Source organism: Lynx canadensis, chromosome B4 (genome assembly GCF_007474595.2).
Source record: "Lynx canadensis isolate LIC74 chromosome B4, mLynCan4.pri.v2, whole genome shotgun sequence".
Lineage (NCBI taxonomy): Eukaryota > Metazoa > Chordata > Mammalia > Carnivora > Felidae > Lynx > Lynx canadensis.
In genome coordinates, this window is record NC_044309.1 from 41,264,036 (window position 1) to 41,281,025 (window position 16,990).

Below are 16,990 nucleotides of genomic sequence, written 5' to 3' on the forward strand. Positions count from 1 at the left end.
CAGTCTGCTCCTTCAAAAGGCAAGGATTCTTTATTTCCGTTTGCTTTGTCTAGCTCTGTGGAGCAGACGTGGTATGCATAGGGTATTTCACGACAGGGCCATCTAGGATGATATTCTTGGGGGAAATGGAAGAAGCTTCCACTTGCATGTTGCTACAGTAGGAAAGGTTCTATCTCTAAGTATTGGGGGAATTTTGCCAAGCAGATGGGTGACATTTCTGTCTCTCCCTCAGTGGTGCAGGAGGTGATTGAATTCTTTGTGATGGTGTTCCAATTTGGGGTACCTCAGGCCCTGTTCGGGGTGCGCCGCATGCTCCCTCTCATCTGGTCTAAGGAGCCTGGCATCCGGGAGGCTGTGCTTAATGCCTACCGCCAGCTTTACCTCAGCCCCAGAGGGGACTCTGCCAGGTATATGTGGTACCTTTGCCTCTGCCAGCTTTAACAGGGTCAGCTTCTCAGGGGACGTTTGCAGTCTCCTACAGGAATGGCAGGGGGCGGGGGCATCCTTCTTGAGGAGTCCTGAATCTAATGGGGCTCAGGGCGGGGCTGGACTTCCAGTAAAGTCATCTGACACTGTGGTGGGATAGTCCTAATCACCTGTTTGCCAGGTTTAACTTGCCAGTTTTTAATGACCTCTGCTCTCTGCTATTCCCACAGAGCCAAAGCCCAGACTTTGATTCAGAACCTCTCTTTGCTACTAGTGGATGCCTCAGTTGGGACTATCCAGTGTCTTGAGGAAATTGTAAGTCTCTGTCTTTCCTTTCCTTACTTTCCTTCCTTCATTCCTTTCTTCCTTCCCTTCTTTTCTTTTCCTTTCTTTCTTTTTCTTTCTTCTCTTTGTTTGTTTGTTTGTTTGTTTGTTTCTTTATGTAATCTCTGCAGCCAATGTGGGACTCAAACTCATGACCCTGAGATCAAAAATCACATGCTCTTCTGACCAAGCCAGCCAGGCGCCCCCTTACTTCTATTTTCTTTATTCATTCAACAAGTATTAGTGATTACTATGTACGTGTTCAGCAGTTTACTCAGCCCCACAAAGTATAAGATTGTTTTCAAGTTCCCAACTTAAAAGGAACCAACAGTATAGTGGGTAGCCAAAAAACATAAAACAGTTATAGAATGATGCGGCACATAGGTAATTCAGTGCCAAAAAAATGTGGCACAGGTAATGGTTGTAGCAGCAATGGTGATAGGGTAACACTAATGACATGCCAGGAACTGTTCTTAGCAGTTTGCTCATATGAACTTGTGTAACCCTCACAACAACCCAGTGAGGTAATACTGTTAGTGTACCTTTTACAGTGAGAAGCTTAAGACACTGAGAGGTTAAGGAACTTGGCTAATCACGGCTGGTTGGTGGCAGAGACTCAGGCAATAAGAGCTCCAGAAAACATACTCATACCTTGTACGTTACCCTGACGAGTCCTGAGTGGGCAAGAGAGCAGTATGAGGTAGAACAGTCAAGAAAAGCTTCCTGGAGGTGGTAGGACTTAAACAGGGTCTTGATGAGTAGGATGTAGAGAGAGAAAGGAGGGAGCATGTAGATGGAAAGCCAATTAAGAGCACAGAAAGTTGTGGCATGAAAAAGATCACATTCTGGCTGGAAACTGTTATCTGCAAAAGATAATAAAGTGGGAGTGTAGGTTGGAACTGAATTGTAAAGGTCCCTGAATGCCTTTCACAAGTCCAGGACTTTCACCTTGTTGGCCAACATTGTAGTGAGGTGGACCTGCTTTTGAAGTACAAGTATTTGGGTTGTGGAGACAGGTGGAGGTGGTGCTGACCACCAGCTTCCACCAGGTGGAGCACTACCACCAGCCACATTTTTCTCTTGGGGAGAAAAGGAGCCTGGTGGCAGCCGCTGGGCTGAAATGTCAGGCTACCTCTCCTGGTCCAGAGCCCCTACTATAGGCAAAGGAGAGTTTTGTTTCTTTTTTTTTTTTTTTATGTTTATTTATTTTTGAGAGAGAGACAGAGCGTGAGTGGGGGAGGGGCAGAGAGAGAGGGAGACACAGAATCTATCTGAAGCAGACTCCAGGCTCTGAGCTGTCAGCACACAGCCTGATGCAGGTCTTGAACTCACGAACTGCAGGATCATGACCTGAGCCAGAATCGGACACTTATCGGACTGAGCCACCCAAGTGCTCCAAAGGAGAGCTATTTCTAAATGATGAGCAGACGTGTGGCGTGATGAAGAAGATGTTTGGGAGACTGGTCCAACAGGAGCATACAGGTTGGTTGGAGAGGACGCTAGAGACGAGGTCTACAGACCTTCTGTAAATGTGCAGCATCAAAGGACTAGACTCGGGCTGGGAGGAAAAGCTGTGGAGTTGCACTTAATGGAAGATAGATTATAAAGGAAAAATGGATAGGATTAAGTGGGGAAGAAATTAGCTGACTGTGAAGTGTTAAGCATATGTGATTGAGAATGTTGGTACCCTGGGCAAAATGAAAAGGCAAGGAAGGATGGAGTTTTCTGCTTTAGACATGTTGAGTTGTGGTCACAGCAACAACAGCTACTAGAAATCCCCGGAATGTAGTCAGAGCCATGGACTCACACGGACTTCAATATGTCATCTTAATAAATGTAGTTTTGAAGGCATGAAGGTAGAAAAGTGACAGAGGTGCAAGTACCTCCCCAAACCCCAACTTTACATTTCGAGCCTCCTTCTTCCTTTTCCATCCCTAAGTATTGCTTTTACCCACTTCGGGCTCTCAACGTTCTCTTCAGACAAGCGGACCAAGGATTGGGGGGGGGGGGTTGTTATTTTTTGGCCTGAGCCCTTTCTCTTTTCTCTTCAGCTCTGTGAGTTTGTGCAGAAGGATGAATTGAAACCGGCAGTGACCCAGCTGCTGTGGGAGCGGGCGACCGAGAAGGTCCCCTGCTCTCCTCTGGAGCGCTGTTCCTCTGTCATGCTTCTTGGGATGATGGCACGGTGAGGCTCAGATCCAGACAGACGCTAGGAATAAGAGGGAAAGGGAAGGTTCTGAGAAAGCTCCCTTTCCTTCAATAACAGCAGTCACGCCCAGCCAAGCTGTGTGCGTGAGTCGGCTACCTAAGTGAAAAATAAAATAGTAGCAGCGCCCTCCTCTGCACCCCGTGCAGCAGAAATAACAGGATTTGGTACAGCAAGAGGGATTCTGAGGGGCCAGCCCCATGTCAGAGCCTCTGCTGTCTGCTCCAGGGCTCTAGCCTTGCACTGAGTGCTGTTACCTACCCCGCTTGGCATTTTCCCCCACAGAGTCCTGTCCTTGACTAGCTTTGACTGTGTGGTTTCCTTCCTCTAGAGGAAAACCAGAAATCGTGGGAAGCAACTTAGACACACTGGTGAGCATAGGACTGGATGAGAAGTTTCCACAGGACTACAGGTTGGCCCAGCAGGTGTGCCATGCCATTGCCAACATCTCTGACAGGAGAAAGGTACATGGGGTCTCCAGACCAAGGAGAGTGGCCATCCTCTTACACACTCTCAACACATACCCACCTTTTGTCTTTCCTGTTCTCGACAGCCTTCTCTGAGCAAACGTCACCCTCCCTTCCGGCTGCCTCAGCAACATAGGTTGTTTGAGCGACTGCAAGAGGTGGTCACAAAAGGTGAGCTATCGTGAAGGCCTCGGGTAGAATGGAGTCCTTTGTCTGCTGTGGGTGACTTCTCCCTTCTCCTCCACAGGCTTTGTCCACCCAGACCCACTCTGGATCCCATTCAAAGAGGTGGCAGTGACCCTCATTTACCAGCTGGCAGAGGGCCCCGAGGTGATCTGTGCCCAGATATTGCAGGGCTGTGCAAAGCAGGCCCTGGAGAAGCTGGGGGAGAAGAGCGCCACCCAGGAAGTCCCGAGTAAGTAGGCAAGAGGGTCCCCCGTGGGCAGCAGCCAGAGTCTACTGCTTTCCTTGTCGAGCCAGTAGCCACTGCCAGCACTGCTTCCTACAGCAGCCCCTGACCCTCCGCAGACCACACTGTCTCACTTCTGTCACTCAGAGTGGGCCAGTCACCGCCACCATCCCCGTCCCTCCCCGCCCACCCTCCCCCGTCTCCATCTCTCTCTTCTGCGCCAGCTTGTGTATGGCACATGAGCAAGAGGTAGAGCCATCAACACAGAATGCAGGGTCCTGTGAGATTTAATTTTGTCTCTTTCTCCCTGCTTTCCCTCTCCTCCTCCAGAGGACACCCCCATGCTCCCCACTTTCCTGTTGATGAACCTGCTGTCCCTGGCTGGAGATGTGGCTCTGCAGCAGCTGGTGCACTTGGAACAGGCAGTGAGCGGGGAGCTCTGTCGGCGCCGGGTTCTTCGGGAAGAGCAGGAGCAGAAGACTAAGGATCCAAAGGAGAAGGTGAATGAAGTGCCTGCGTGTTTGGGTTTGTGTCCCAAGCATTTCCCGGATTTATTTCCTGACTGTGGGTCACTCACGTTTCCTTCTGGGAACCTCTGCTTTTCTACTGTTAAATGAGGAAGACACCCTGCCTCCTTGCTGCTGTTACTGGGAAAGGTTAGTGAGAACAAAGATGGAGCAGTCTGTTGGTGACCACCCAGGAAGGAAAGTTTTAGGGAAACAGAGCGTTGAGTTAGGGACCTCAGCATGAAATCTAGGCTCCCCCTCAGGCACTGCTTGTTAGAATAAGCACACACGCACCCCCTTTCCCATCAGCCGTGGTTGCTGGGCCTGCCACCTTATGGGGACCTTGTGTTCTTTCCACTAGAGGCAGTGGTGTCTTGCAGACAAATAAGACACAGAGTATCTTGCAGCAGTGGAATTAGGTCTGACCTCTGTGACCTTGAACCATTGTCCCCATGATCCGTTTATTGATTGTATGCAGCAAATGACGTGCTTCTGTGAGGATGAGTTCAGAGATGTAGGAATATGCTTTAGCAACTTGAAAATAATGCTGCTTGTTCCACTTTGAATTTGCCAGTTCACATTTGGCAACTTAGAAGTAAAACTAGAGTCCTAGTTCTTTTCCTGTTTAATTAAGGTGTGCTTCCTCTTTATAGACACATTTGACCGCTGTAGGAATGGTTTTACAGAACTTGCCTTTCCCCAGACACATTCCTGCAAAATGAAAGGCAGGCTGGAGTTAAAAATGCTGTCTTGGGGGCATCTGGGTGGCTCAGTCAGTTAAGCATCCTATGTCAGCTTAGGTCATGATCTCACGGTTCATGGGTTCAAGCCCTGAATCAGGCTGTGTGCTGACAGCTCAGAGCCTGGAGCCTGCTTCAGATTCTGTGTCTCCCTTGCTTTCTGCCCCTCCCCTGCTCATGCTGTCTCTCTTAAAAATAAAATATTAAAAATTTTTTAAAAATGCTGTCTTGGATGAGCCATGATCCCTGGTTTCTTCCCCATTAGAACACAAGCTCTGACACCACCATAGAGGAGGAGATGGGGCTGGCGGGCGCTGCCGCTGATGATCCAGAGGCAGAACTCATCCGCAGCATCTGTGAGAAGGAGCTGTTAGATGGTAAGAAGAATTGCTGAGGGACCTGCTCCCCGGCCGAGATAACCTGTCCCAGACCTAGAGCCGTTCTTCCAACAGGCAAACAGATCCTGGCTGCCTTTGTTCCACTTCTGCTTAAAGTCTGCAACAACCCGGGCCTCTACAGCAACCCAGAGCTCTCTGCAGCCGCTTCACTTGCCCTTGGCAAGTTCTGCATGATCAGGTAGGCCCTGGGGCCAGTACTGCCCTCTCAGAGAGGATGGGGATGGTGCCTCTCCCTGATGATCCTTTCCTTGCCCCTAGTGCCACTTTCTGCGACTCCCAGCTTCGCCTGCTATTCACCATGCTGGAAAAGTCCTCGCTCCCCATTGTCCGGTCTAACCTCATGGTTGCTGCTGGGGATCTGGCCATCCGCTTCCCTAACCTGGTGGACCCCTGGACACCTCATCTGTATGCTCGGTGAGAGATCCCTCATGACACTGTAGCAGGCCTTGCTAGCCCTGGGAGGCTGTAGTTCAGTCAGGATGAAAATCACTAAAACTGTTTCTCTGGTCTTTAGCATTACCTTGATATCTGCTTGATACTTGACCTGTACAGGCCCTCGCTAAGTATAGCCCCAAAGGAATTGGCACCTCTGTCCAAAGCGTTGGCTCCAAGCTTGGCCTCTTACCCCAATCCCAGCTTTCTAACTGCTTCTAGAATGTCACATTGAGAAGGGGTGATAGAGGAGCACCTGGGTGGCTTAGTCAATAGAGCATGCAACTCTTAATCTTGGGTTCATGAGTTAGGGCCCCACACTGAGGGTAGAGTTTACTTTAAAAAAAAAAAGAAGAAGAAGAAGGGGCAACAGATTCCTGCTGAGGGCCTTTCCCACCAGTGTCCCAATATAACTCACCATTAGTGCCAGTGACTTGAGATTTCACTCCTAGGCTCCGGGACCCAGCTCAGCAGGTGCGGAGAACAGCAGGGCTGGTGATGACCCACCTGATTCTAAAGGACATGGTGAAGGTGAAGGGGCAGGTGAGCGAGATGGCTGTGCTGCTCATCGACCCTGTGCCTCAGATCGCTGCCCTGGCCAAGAACTTCTTCAATGAGCTTTCCCACAAGGTGAGAGGCAGCGGGAGACCACTGTCGAGGGAACGGGCGCGCACACACAGACACACACCCTGTGTCGATAACATGACTCTCTCTCTCACAGGGCAATGCGATCTATAATCTCCTTCCAGATATCATCAGCCGCCTGTCAGACCCCGAGGGAGGGGTGGAGGAAGAGCCTTTCCACACCATCATGAAGTATGGTTCCCTGAGCCTTGGGGCACAGTTTTCATGTAGCACATGCTTAAGAATCAGACAAACCTGTATTTGAACTCTAGCTCTGCTACTTTGTAGCTGTATAACCTTCAGTAGTAACTTAGCCTCTCTGTGCCTGTTCCTCCTCTGTACAGTGAGGCCTCTGACACTTGCCCCTTAGTTCTTGAGGGGCTTCAGTACCATAGAGTTTCTAGTGCGGCGGTAGGCACATAGGAGTCCTCACGACATGGCAGCAGTTTTTGTTACAAATTCCCATTCTCGGTGAGAATTTCGCAGAGGGGGTGGGGTGGATTTTTTCTGAGGGCCTAGGAAGAAAGGACGATGACAGAAGGCAGATACTAGGGGAAGACAGGACTGTCCCGACAGGGACGGAGCTGCCCCTGGGAGGCCACACAACCACATCTCCCCTTCCTCAGGCAGCTCCTCTCCTACATCACCAAGGACAAGCAGACGGAGAGCCTGGTGGAGAAGTTGTGTCAGCGCTTCCGCACTGCCCGGTATGCCGGCTTCCGAAGGGGTGTCCCCTGGGCTGACGGGGAAGGACGGCCTTCGCTCCTCCATCTCGCTGCTCCTCACGACGCCTTTGCCATCTGCAGGACCGAGCGGCAGTATCGGGACCTGGCCTACTGTGTGTCACAGCTGCCCCTCACAGAGCGAGGCCTCCGCAGGATGCTGGACAATTTTGACTGCTTTGGGGACAAACTGTCGGATGAGTCCATCTTTAGTGCTTTTTTGTCAGTTGTGGGCAAACTGCGACGCGGAGCCAAGCCTGAGGGCAAGGTGAGCACAGCGGCCATCCCGGTGCTATGAGTTCATCTGCATTGCACTGCCCGGACCTGCCTCGCCTACCCCGCCCGTTCCCCTCCCTTGGCTCGACTGTAGTGAAGTAACCAGCACTACCTGAGACCAGATCTTTCTGTCTCCAATTCCTGTGTCTTTCTTTTTCTCTTTTTTAAAATGGACTTTATCTTTTACAGCAGTTTTAGGTTCAAAAGTAAATACTGAGTCGAAGGTAGAGTTCTTCCACATGTGCCCAGCTGCCACCCACGCAAAGCCCCCCTGCCCCCGCTCTCAGTCTCCCCCACCAGAGTGGCACATTTGTTACAATCGATGAACCTATGTTGACACATCATTATCACCCAAAGTCCATAGTTGACCTTAGGGGTCACTCACTCATTCTGTGGGTTTGGACAAAGTGTGTTGTGGCCTGTGTCCATCATTACAGTATTACACAGTGCAGTTCCACTGCCCAAGAAGTCTTCTGTGCTCCCCCATCGCCCTCTGTCCCCCGACCCTTGGCAACCAATGATCTTTTTACTGTTGTCACAGTTTTGTCTTTCCCAGAATGTCATATACTTGTAGTCCTGCAGTGTGTACCCTCCCTGGGTTGGGTTCTCTCAGTGATATGCGTTGATGTTTTCACCATGTCTTTCTTTCCATGGCCTTGTTTCTTTTTCATCTTAGAAATAAGTTTCCAGGCCTGCTCTTTTTTTTTTTAATGGTCATTTTTGAGAGAGAGATACAGAGCATCGGTGGGGGAGGGGCAGAGAGAGACCAAGACACAGAATCCGAAGCAGGTTCCAGGCTCTGAGCTGTCAGCATAGAACCCAGTGCGGGGCTCAAACTCAAGAGCCTTGAGATTACGACCTGAGCCAAAGTCTGACGATTAACTGACCAAGCCACCCAGGTGCCCCTTCCAGGCCTGCTCTTAATCTCTTCCCCCCTCCAGGCTGTAATAGATGAATTTGAGCAGAAGCTTCGGGTCTGCCACACCAGAGGGCTGGATGCGGTGGAAGACCTTGAGGTTGGCCAGGGGGGTAGCCAGAGAGCCCCATCAGCCAAGAAACCATCCACTGGTACGTGAGGCAGCCCCACAAGTGGAGAGATCGGGCCCTTCTCTCAGAGTATCCTTTTTTTGGGATTCATGTGTTGGCCTTTTCTAGTCTCCAAGCGGCACCAGCGTCTGGCTTCTGCAGCCTCATCAGACGGTGACTTTGTCACTCCTGAGCCCCACCGCACTGCCCGTCGGCATCCAAACACCCAACAGCGAGTTTCAAAAAAGAAACCCAGAATTGTCTTCTCGAGTGATGAGTCCAGCGAGGAAGGTAGGATGCTCCCTCCCAGATGTGGCTCGCAGGGAGCATAGCTTGGGGAGGGGTGGGGGGAGGCCGGTTTTGATGGGGTCCTGCCCATGTAGATTCTCTCCGCCCCCACCCTCCCCCCAGGTGTGTTTCTCTGGGCACAGTATGGGTTTTGTTTCTGGGCCTAGTCTGGGGCTGTCCCACTTGTTCTCTGAGATCTACTTTTCACCATCTTTGTGACTCAGCTTTTTCTTCCTCCTCCAATCCTCTGAATAGAGCTTTCAGCAGAGATGACGGAAGACGAGACACCCAAGAAAACAACCCCCATCCGCCGAGCACCTCCTCGAAGGCACAGGCCCTAGGAAGTCATCTTGCCTGTTCCTGTCCCTGCTGTGCGGGGTATCTTATGAAGTGAACTTGAATTCCACTCCCTTGTAAAATACCGTTTTTGCCTGTCCTCTTGTCTTTTTAATATAGAATGGTCTTTATGATGTAAAGCATTTCTCTTAAACTGGCCTTACTGAACTGAATTGAGCTGCTTTCATTGGACTCTATGTCTGCCAGTCTCCTTGTTTCCTAATGAATAAATGTTTTTATATACTTTTAGACATTTTTCCTAAGCTTGTCTGTTTCAGCTTACACGAGCCCAGATGCAGGCAGCAGGGAGAGGAGCCCCGAAGTCCTGGGGCCTGTCTGAAGATCTGATAAGCTCCATGCTCCCCCAGTGCCTCATCTTCCCCTCCTCCACCTCCCCATGCCGCACGAAGGACAGGACACCTCCCCACGCCGCATGAGGGACAGGATTGCTGCACGGCGGAGAAGCGTGCAGCGGCCAGCCTCCAGACCAGTGTGGCGCTACTCGGGGGCCTTCTGGCAATGCCTAGAGATAGTTTTTTGTCATCACAACCTAGTGGGAGGGATGCTATCAGCATCTAGTGGGCAGAGGCCAGGGATGTTGCTAAATATCCTACAATGCAGAAAACAGACCCCAAAACAGAATTATTTGGCCCAAAATGCCAATCAGTGGTGCCGAGGTGGAGAAACCCTTCTCTAGACCAAGGGCTGATCTGCGTCCTCCCCTCCCCCGGCGTGCTCCCTGAGCCCATCTCTGAGGCAGTGACTGACCTAGCCGGCTGAGCAGATGGAAGGTCAGGTCCTGATCCCCTCCAGCTCTAGATAATATCTGTGGAGTCGGTCTGTCTACCTAGAGATTCCTTAACTGTTCCAGGGTCTGTGGCAAGTCGGCTCTCAGCGCAGGCACTGCTTCAGCCTGCCCACCCCTCAGCTCCCCAAGTCTGCTCTGCTGAGTCACCTGGACCAGAGGCAGTGAGCGTGTTCTCATGACAACACTGGTGTCTTTGCTGTCATGACAACAGCAGGCTGCATCAGTAATGCTCCCGTGGGCACTGAGCTCCCTCTGGCAGAAGACACTAATGAAAGATGACACACGCACTTTGGGTAGTGCCGGGGCTCGGAGGGGCCCCTGAGGCCCTTTCCAGGGAAAGGGTTAATGGTCCTGGTTGAGCATGAGCAGGAATGGAACAGGGACAGCTGGGTCCCAGTGCCAGGCCCCAGCAGGCCGCCAGTGGCACTTGCCACCTCCTGTCACCATTAGGTGCCCTCTGGCCCTACTCTTGGGGTTCATGAAAAGCCTGGAAACCAACCATGCACGAGGCCGCCAGACAGATACAGACTTGGCTCTGGGGCCCCAAGGAGGGAGGGCAGTCCCAGAAAGGGCAGGGGCCAGGGTTGGAGTCGGGGTGCGGGAGAGCGTGCCCTCTGCCTTTTAAGCAAAGGTTATCACCAGGCAGGCTAAACTTAGCCACAGGCTCTTCAGCTAGAAAAGGGGGCTGGTCTCAGGTTACGCTGGGCCAGCAAAGAGGCCCCTGGATCCCCGGCCCCCAGCACCTGCTGATGGGCCATGTCCATTCCACCCCACCCCCTTCCAAACCCTCTGTCCTCTCAAGCGTTCAAATGTAGCCCTTCTTCCATCCTCAGCTCGCAAAACTGGCGCAGCCTGGGCTCCAGACTGTTGGAGTGGCGTGGATCCCTTCCTCCACCTCGTGTGGGTCTGGGGGCCTGTTCCCACCATGTGCCCAAAGCCTCCCAATTTTTTCTCTCTTCTGGACTCCTCACCCTGCCCCCAACATCCCCTGGGCGCAGGCAGGGAAGAGGAGTCCCTGGCTCTGGGGCCGACCGGCACGTCCCAGGATGGGGAGGGACTTCCGCCCTCACGTCCCGATAGCGGCCCCGGGCTGGAGGAGATGAAGGGGGCACTGTGTCCCAGCCCTGGCGGCACAGCACTCTGGTCTCCCGGGAGCGACTTTGTGGGAGGCCTAGCCCGGCCTGGGGGAGAGCAGCTGGTGCACACAGGGCCTGGTTTGTCCGCCCCAATTACTACCTCTCTGGGCTGCCCGAGCTGCAGGACAGCGTGACCTTCAGTGCAGAAACCTCCCCCTCAAGCCGCCCGCCAAGCCTCCTTCCTCTCCAGGCCCCCACTGCCCAGTGCCAGCCCAGGCCCCCGGCCCAGAGAGGCCGGGAGCCAGGGCCTGGGGAGGGGGAAGTGGGGGCTGGGCAGGGCCCGGCCTGAGACTGGCTGACCCCTCCCGGGCCTTTTTCCTCTGCGGTTCCCCCGCTACTACCGAAGAGCCTTGAGAATAAGTTCCCCAGCCTTCCCGCCTCTCAGCCTCTGAAAGAAAGGGGACGGGGGGGGGGGGGGGGCGGTGGCAGCGTGCGGCCGCGAGCAACCCGTCTCTGGCCCCAACTCCCCATCCCACAAGCTCCCAAAGTCCTCCCGTTTCATATGTGCAGCGGTGCTGGCTCCCGGAGGTCTTCCGTTGTCACCGGGAGGCCAGCCCTGGAGTCCACAGCTTGCTGCATGCCCACAGGGCTGCCCTAGGTGCCATCAGCGATCCCTGGCTCCACTGGGCCCGTCTCGGTCCCCTCCCCCCCACTCTGTTCCTAGCCCACATGCTAGGTGCGTGCACACTTGACCAAAAAAAAAAAAAAAAAAAAAAATCAGGCCCTGCTACTCACGGCTTTACGGGCGCACGTAGCTCAGGCCTCTGAGCCCTTGGGCCGTGACTGGGCAAGCCAGCGGGAGGCGGGGCCCGCACCCCCTCTTTTCCCCGCCACGCCCCGCCGCTATAAATTGAGACTGCAGCCTCCGCCGGTGCTCTCTGCTCCTTCCCGTTCGACAGACAGCCGCATCTTCTGGTGCAGTGCCAGGTAGAGCCAGGCAAAGCCAGGCAAAGCTAGGCTGAGGGGAGCCACGGGAGGCTCGGGCACGGCTCGGAAAGGGGCCGGGAGCGCTCGCGGGCAGGGGGTGGGCCGCGCGGCCGGGCCCCCGCATTGCAGGGGCGGGAAGACGGACGTGCCCGAGCGCGGGTTGGGAATGGAGGCCTGGGGGGAGGGGAGGGCAGCGGCCGGGCTGCAGCCGCCACCCGCCCCCGCGCTCTAATGGTCGCTTTTCTCTGCCCGCAGCCGCGTCCCCGAGACACGATGGTGAAGGTCGGAGTCAACGGGTGAGTTAGGGGGTGGGGTAGGGTGGGGCATCGAGTCCCGCGGCCCCGGGCGAACCGCTACTGCGGGCATTGCCCTGCTTAGTCTTCGCAAGCGCGTGAGGGACGTGGGTGCGGTGGTCCTACCCCCCCACCCCCAAGGAGAACTCAAGGTCGGCGCTCTGACCTGGCCGAGGCTCCCGCCTTAAAGAGCCGCGTGGGCCACCCTCCCCCAAGCTGTGGCTCCTCATGCATTGCCGCCCCCGCGGGCGCGAGCCGCCCCCAGCCCTCCGCCCCACCTGCCTCCGATAGACGAGAGCGCCCCCCTCCCGGCATAGGACCCATCCCTTTAATCCCCAGCTGGGGCTTCTTTCTTTGCTTTCGCGCCCTGCGGGGTCACGTGCCGGGAAGGAGCCCCTCCCCCACCGGCCGGCGGCCTCCCCACCTACCGGGGTGCCCGGGGCTGAGCTGGGTGCAGAGCCCGCTGGGAGGGCCCGTTTGCGGGAACCCGGCCGCCATGTTGCAACAGGGAAGGAAGTGAATGAACCACCGTTAGGCAACCTTCCTTAGCTCTTCACTGTTCCTCCTTCCTCGCCTATGACTAACCCTCCTGATCCTGCCTGGGTGGGGTGGAGTCGCCTTTATCCCGTAAACCAGGTGAGGCAAGGCTTCCCTCGGTCTTGCTCTTAAAAGAGCTGGACTTCAGAACTCTGACCGGAGACCATCCCTTAAGCTGCCAATCAAATTTCCCCTCAGGGATGCTTCTTCTAGACGATTCTCTGATGAATCAAACATGGGTTTAGGGGAGTCCTCTTGTGTCTTTTTTTTTTCCTCCCCCCTTTTCCGGAGAGGTGTGGTAGCTGCAGCTTAGTGCCATGTTGGGGGAGCTGAGTCATGGGCAGAAATTTTCCACTACAAAATGGCTTCTGTAGCAGCAGCCCCTTTCATCACACTGGCTCTCCTGGAGGCTCCTTTCTTCCGTCCATACCTAGAGCTGACCCAACCCTAAAGGCCAGGCTATAAAGGTCACTGGGAGGATTAGGTGTCTGTGAGCCTTGGGAATCCTGCCCTTCTCCCCGTTCCATCTTCCAGAAATCAGATCCCCTCTCCACTCTAATCTGGGGTTAAATATAGCTGCCTGACCTTTCTGCAGCTTGGGGCCTGGGCTACTACTCTTTTGCCCCCACCCACCCCACACACATATCTGTCGCTCCCACTCCTGATTTTTGGAAGAGGGCTTGCAGGGACAAGTGGCTTAGCATTAGAGCCCTCAGATCAGGGGGTTGAGAAGCATTCCTTTTTCCCCTTCTCTTCGCTTTGGAGGAAGAGATGGGCTTTCCCCTTCCAGTTAACTTCTGACCTTTACTCTTGCCCTTTGAACTTGGTGATGCTAAGTATGCAACTCTTTGCTCTCTGGAGGGTGTATCCTGATGCTGGGCCAGACAGGGAACAAGCATTCCCAGGGAGGGCACAGATAGTGGGGGAGATAAATGCCATGTGCCAGGCATGTGTCCAGACTGCGGGGGTGGCCAGAGCAGAGCCCTGCATGGCCATTGCTCCTTTGCAGGACTTGTAATGACTAGGGAGTTGGGCCAGTCTCTGAACCACTTCTTGAGCAGGCTTCACTTTCTGGCCAGGCTGTCCTGGCAGGGTTGCTCAAGAAAGATAAAATTAGACCTCTTGGACTTTTCTGGAGGGAAGTGCCATCTTCTAACCTCTGGAAGAGGATGGGTTGGTCTAGGGCTGTTTCCATGCCTGGGAGAATTCTCTACCCCTTTTTCATTCCTTCTCGCCTCTTGTCTTTACCAGATTTGGCCGTATTGGGCGCCTGGTCACCAGGGCTGCTTTTAACTCTGGCAAAGTGGACATTGTCGCCATCAATGACCCCTTCATTGACCTCAACTACATGGTGAGTGCTGCCCCCACAGCTGGCGTAGGGAGCAGAGCCTGGCTGAAGCGCAGCCGCTTGATGGCCCTCACTTGTCCCTCCAGGTCTACATGTTCCAGTATGATTCCACCCACGGCAAATTCCACGGCACAGTCAAGGCTGAGAACGGGAAACTTGTCATCAATGGAAAGCCCATCACCATCTTCCAGGAGTAAGTGTAGAAGACGGAACAGGGTGGAATTTGCTTTGAGGGAGTTACTAGGATGGGCTGACAACCTTGGGTGGTACATGGTACCCCATGTCCCTGAGCTTTCGACTTGTCTCCCTTTATAGGCGAGATCCCGCCAACATCAAATGGGGTGATGCTGGTGCTGAGTATGTTGTGGAGTCTACTGGGGTCTTCACCACCATGGAGAAGGCTGGGGTGAGTGGCAGGGAGAGTAAAGATGGGGGGTGGGGTTTGGTATAGCGGGAATGATGGGGAACCCTTGAGGAGAGGGAGAGTGTGGATTATGATGATTACTCTACCACAGGCTCACTTGAAGGGTGGGGCCAAGAGGGTCATCATCTCTGCCCCTTCTGCTGATGCCCCCATGTTTGTGATGGGCGTGAACCACGAGAAGTATGACAACTCTCTCAAGATTGTCAGGTGAGCACAGCAGAGGGGAGAAGGGAGTGGGGAGGTGGTCAGATGGTACTGTGTGTTGCCAGGTGGACGTGTTCTTGCCTTGACCTGCCTCCCTCTTTTCAGCAATGCCTCCTGCACCACCAACTGCCTGGCCCCTCTGGCCAAGGTCATCCATGACCACTTCGGCATCGTGGAGGGACTCATGGTACGGGTGATGGGGAAAGTGCCCAGTGTGTTTATTTCTCACCCAGGGCTAGATCCTCTTCCCTTCTTCGAATGTGGCCCTGGGCTGTGGGGACTATGGGGCATTGGGGGTTCCGAGGGACTGGCTCAGGTCACTGTCTCAAGTCTTCCCGGGGGAGGAGGGGGTCAAGGGGTAGATGACTTTAGGGGTGCTGTGCGGGCCTTCACTCCCTCCTCCACGCTTGCAGACCACAGTCCATGCCATCACCGCCACCCAGAAGACCGTGGACGGCCCCTCTGGGAAGCTGTGGCGTGATGGCCGAGGGGCTGCCCAGAACATCATCCCTGCTTCTACTGGCGCTGCCAAGGCTGTGGGCAAGGTCATCCCTGAGCTGAATGGGTGAGGTTCCTTGCTGTTCTCTGCCCTGGGGGTCTGTGGAACCGGGAGGAGCAGTACTGACCCTGCTTTGCCTGCTGTCTGCAGGAAGCTCACTGGCATGGCCTTCCGTGTCCCCACCCCCAATGTGTCCGTCGTGGATCTGACCTGCCGCCTGGAGAAAGCTGTAAGTAGGAGTTGGAAAAGGATTCGTGGGCTCAGGGTTTGTGTCTTGGGTAAAAAACAGCAAGATTGGAACTTGAATAACCATCTCATTTTTACCTTTTCAGGCCAAATACGATGACATCAAGAAGGTGGTGAAGCAGGCATCAGAGGGCCCCCTCAAGGGCATCCTGGGCTACACTGAGGACCAGGTTGTCTCCTGCGACTTTAACAGTGACACCCACTCTTCCACCTTCGACGCTGGGGCTGGCATTGCGCTCAATGACCACTTTGTCAAGCTCATTTCCTGGTATGCTGCTGGGGTGTGGTTGGGGGTGTGGCGCCCTCTGGTGGCCGGTTCATGAAAATAGGCCTGAACTCTTGATCCTCTTTCAGGTATGACAATGAATTTGGCTACAGCAACCGGGTGGTGGACCTTATGGTCCACATGGCCTCCAAGGAGTAAGAGCCCCCTGGACCACCAGCCCCAGCAAGAGGAAGAAGAGAGAGGCTGTCAGCTGCTGGGGAGTCCTTGCCCCCGTTCATCACCCAACACACTTGAGAATCTCCTGACCTCCAGTTTCCATCCCAGACCCCCTGAAGAAGGGGAGGGGCTTGGGGAGCCCTACCTTATCGTGTACCATCAATAAAGTATACTGTATCCAACCAACTCTTGTGGGTTTTTTGTTTTGTTTTTTAGCTTTTTCCAGGGTCTGGGATAAGCGGGAGGGGAGCTAGGCTGGTGCCAAAGAGAAATAGACCTTGCTGCGAGTACCCAAGAAGGGCCCAGCATACCCCAACCAGACTGAAAACTCCACTGTAGGTCCTGGGCCCAAGTGAAAGGCCTTACAAAAGCACATGTGCATGGGCACTCACTAATTTGAAGACCAGTCTGTCTTCGCTTTGGCTTAGTTTCCCTCCAAGGCTTTTAGGTGCTATGTGATGGGGCATGTCCACTTCAGAGGACAAGGCTGTTTTGTCACTGGGTCACCTGGCTTCCTCTCTCTGAAAGCTGTTCTGTTTGCCGCCCCCTGGAGGAGGAACACTGGCACAGGGAGTCAGGGCTTAGGAATTGGGCTACCAAGTCCTCGCGGCCTTGACTGGTTACCTGGTCACTCGGAAGCAGAGCCCTAGCGACGTGGAATACAGTCGAACCGCCAGGGTGCAAATTCCACCCTGCTCACAGGTGTGAGGTCTTGAGTAAATTATTTACTTTTGTGTGCCCTAGTTACTCATCTGCAAAGTGATCCGCTACACCCAGCCCCTAAAGGTTTTCCAGAAGGATTATGTTCGGTCGGCTACATAAGTGCACAGCACTGTGCAGCAAATGATCAGGAAAAGGGGTAATGCCCGCCGCGGTTTAAGAGGATTACTGCCGTCATCTGTGGGTGAGGACTCCGTGGGCAGAGACACAGGCTGGCACCAGCCAC

At 54.0% G+C, this 16,990-nt stretch overlaps 2 protein-coding genes and 1 long non-coding RNA gene across 7 annotated transcripts in view; 2 read left to right on the top strand and 1 right to left on the bottom strand.

Annotated features, from left to right (window-relative positions):
• Positions 1-9,429, top strand: part of NCAPD2 (non-SMC condensin I complex subunit D2) — a 29,575-nt gene extending 20,146 nt beyond the window's left edge. For 4 of the 5 annotated variants that reach the window (XM_030321514.2, XM_030321512.1, XM_030321513.1 and 1 more), the window contains exons 16-32: positions 233-407; positions 657-741; positions 2,802-2,935; positions 3,288-3,420; positions 3,510-3,594; positions 3,671-3,838; positions 4,163-4,332; positions 5,344-5,455; positions 5,531-5,654; positions 5,735-5,890; positions 6,361-6,538; positions 6,630-6,724; positions 7,159-7,239; positions 7,339-7,522; positions 8,472-8,598; positions 8,686-8,847; positions 9,100-9,429. In XM_030321514.2, the coding sequence (XP_030177374.1) occupies positions 233-407; positions 657-741; positions 2,802-2,935; positions 3,288-3,420; positions 3,510-3,594; positions 3,671-3,838; positions 4,163-4,332; positions 5,344-5,455; positions 5,531-5,654; positions 5,735-5,890; positions 6,361-6,538; positions 6,630-6,724; positions 7,159-7,239; positions 7,339-7,522; positions 8,472-8,598; positions 8,686-8,847; positions 9,100-9,185 (2,255 nt within the window). In that variant the 3' untranslated portion in view covers positions 9,186-9,429. Of the gene's footprint in view, positions 1-232; positions 408-656; positions 742-2,801; positions 2,936-3,287; positions 3,421-3,509; positions 3,595-3,670; positions 3,839-4,162; positions 4,333-5,343; positions 5,456-5,530; positions 5,655-5,734; positions 5,891-6,360; positions 6,539-6,629; positions 6,725-7,158; positions 7,242-7,338; positions 7,523-8,471; positions 8,599-8,685; positions 8,848-9,099 lie in introns of those variants that run through there. The other variant, XM_030321516.1, reaches the window with a different exon arrangement.
• On the bottom strand, positions 4,245-6,414 carry LOC115518184. Its single transcript, XR_003970191.1, has 3 exons — positions 6,327-6,414; positions 4,633-5,049; positions 4,245-4,312 (listed from the first exon to the last, which is right to left on the bottom strand). It is a non-coding gene; the product is annotated as an uncharacterized LOC115518184 (long non-coding RNA).
• Positions 9,430-11,986: 2,557 nt separating the features above from the next.
• Positions 11,987-16,230, top strand: GAPDH (glyceraldehyde-3-phosphate dehydrogenase). Its single transcript, XM_030321532.1, has 11 exons — positions 11,987-12,051; positions 12,307-12,347; positions 14,133-14,232; positions 14,316-14,422; positions 14,545-14,635; positions 14,745-14,860; positions 14,963-15,044; positions 15,271-15,422; positions 15,507-15,585; positions 15,689-15,870; positions 15,957-16,230. Exons 2-11 carry the CDS (start codon positions 12,325-12,327, stop codon positions 16,024-16,026), a joined length of 1,002 nt encoding a protein of 333 aa, XP_030177392.1. The 5' UTR covers positions 11,987-12,051; positions 12,307-12,324; the 3' UTR covers positions 16,027-16,230.
• The last annotated feature ends 760 nt before the right edge of the window (positions 16,231-16,990 follow it).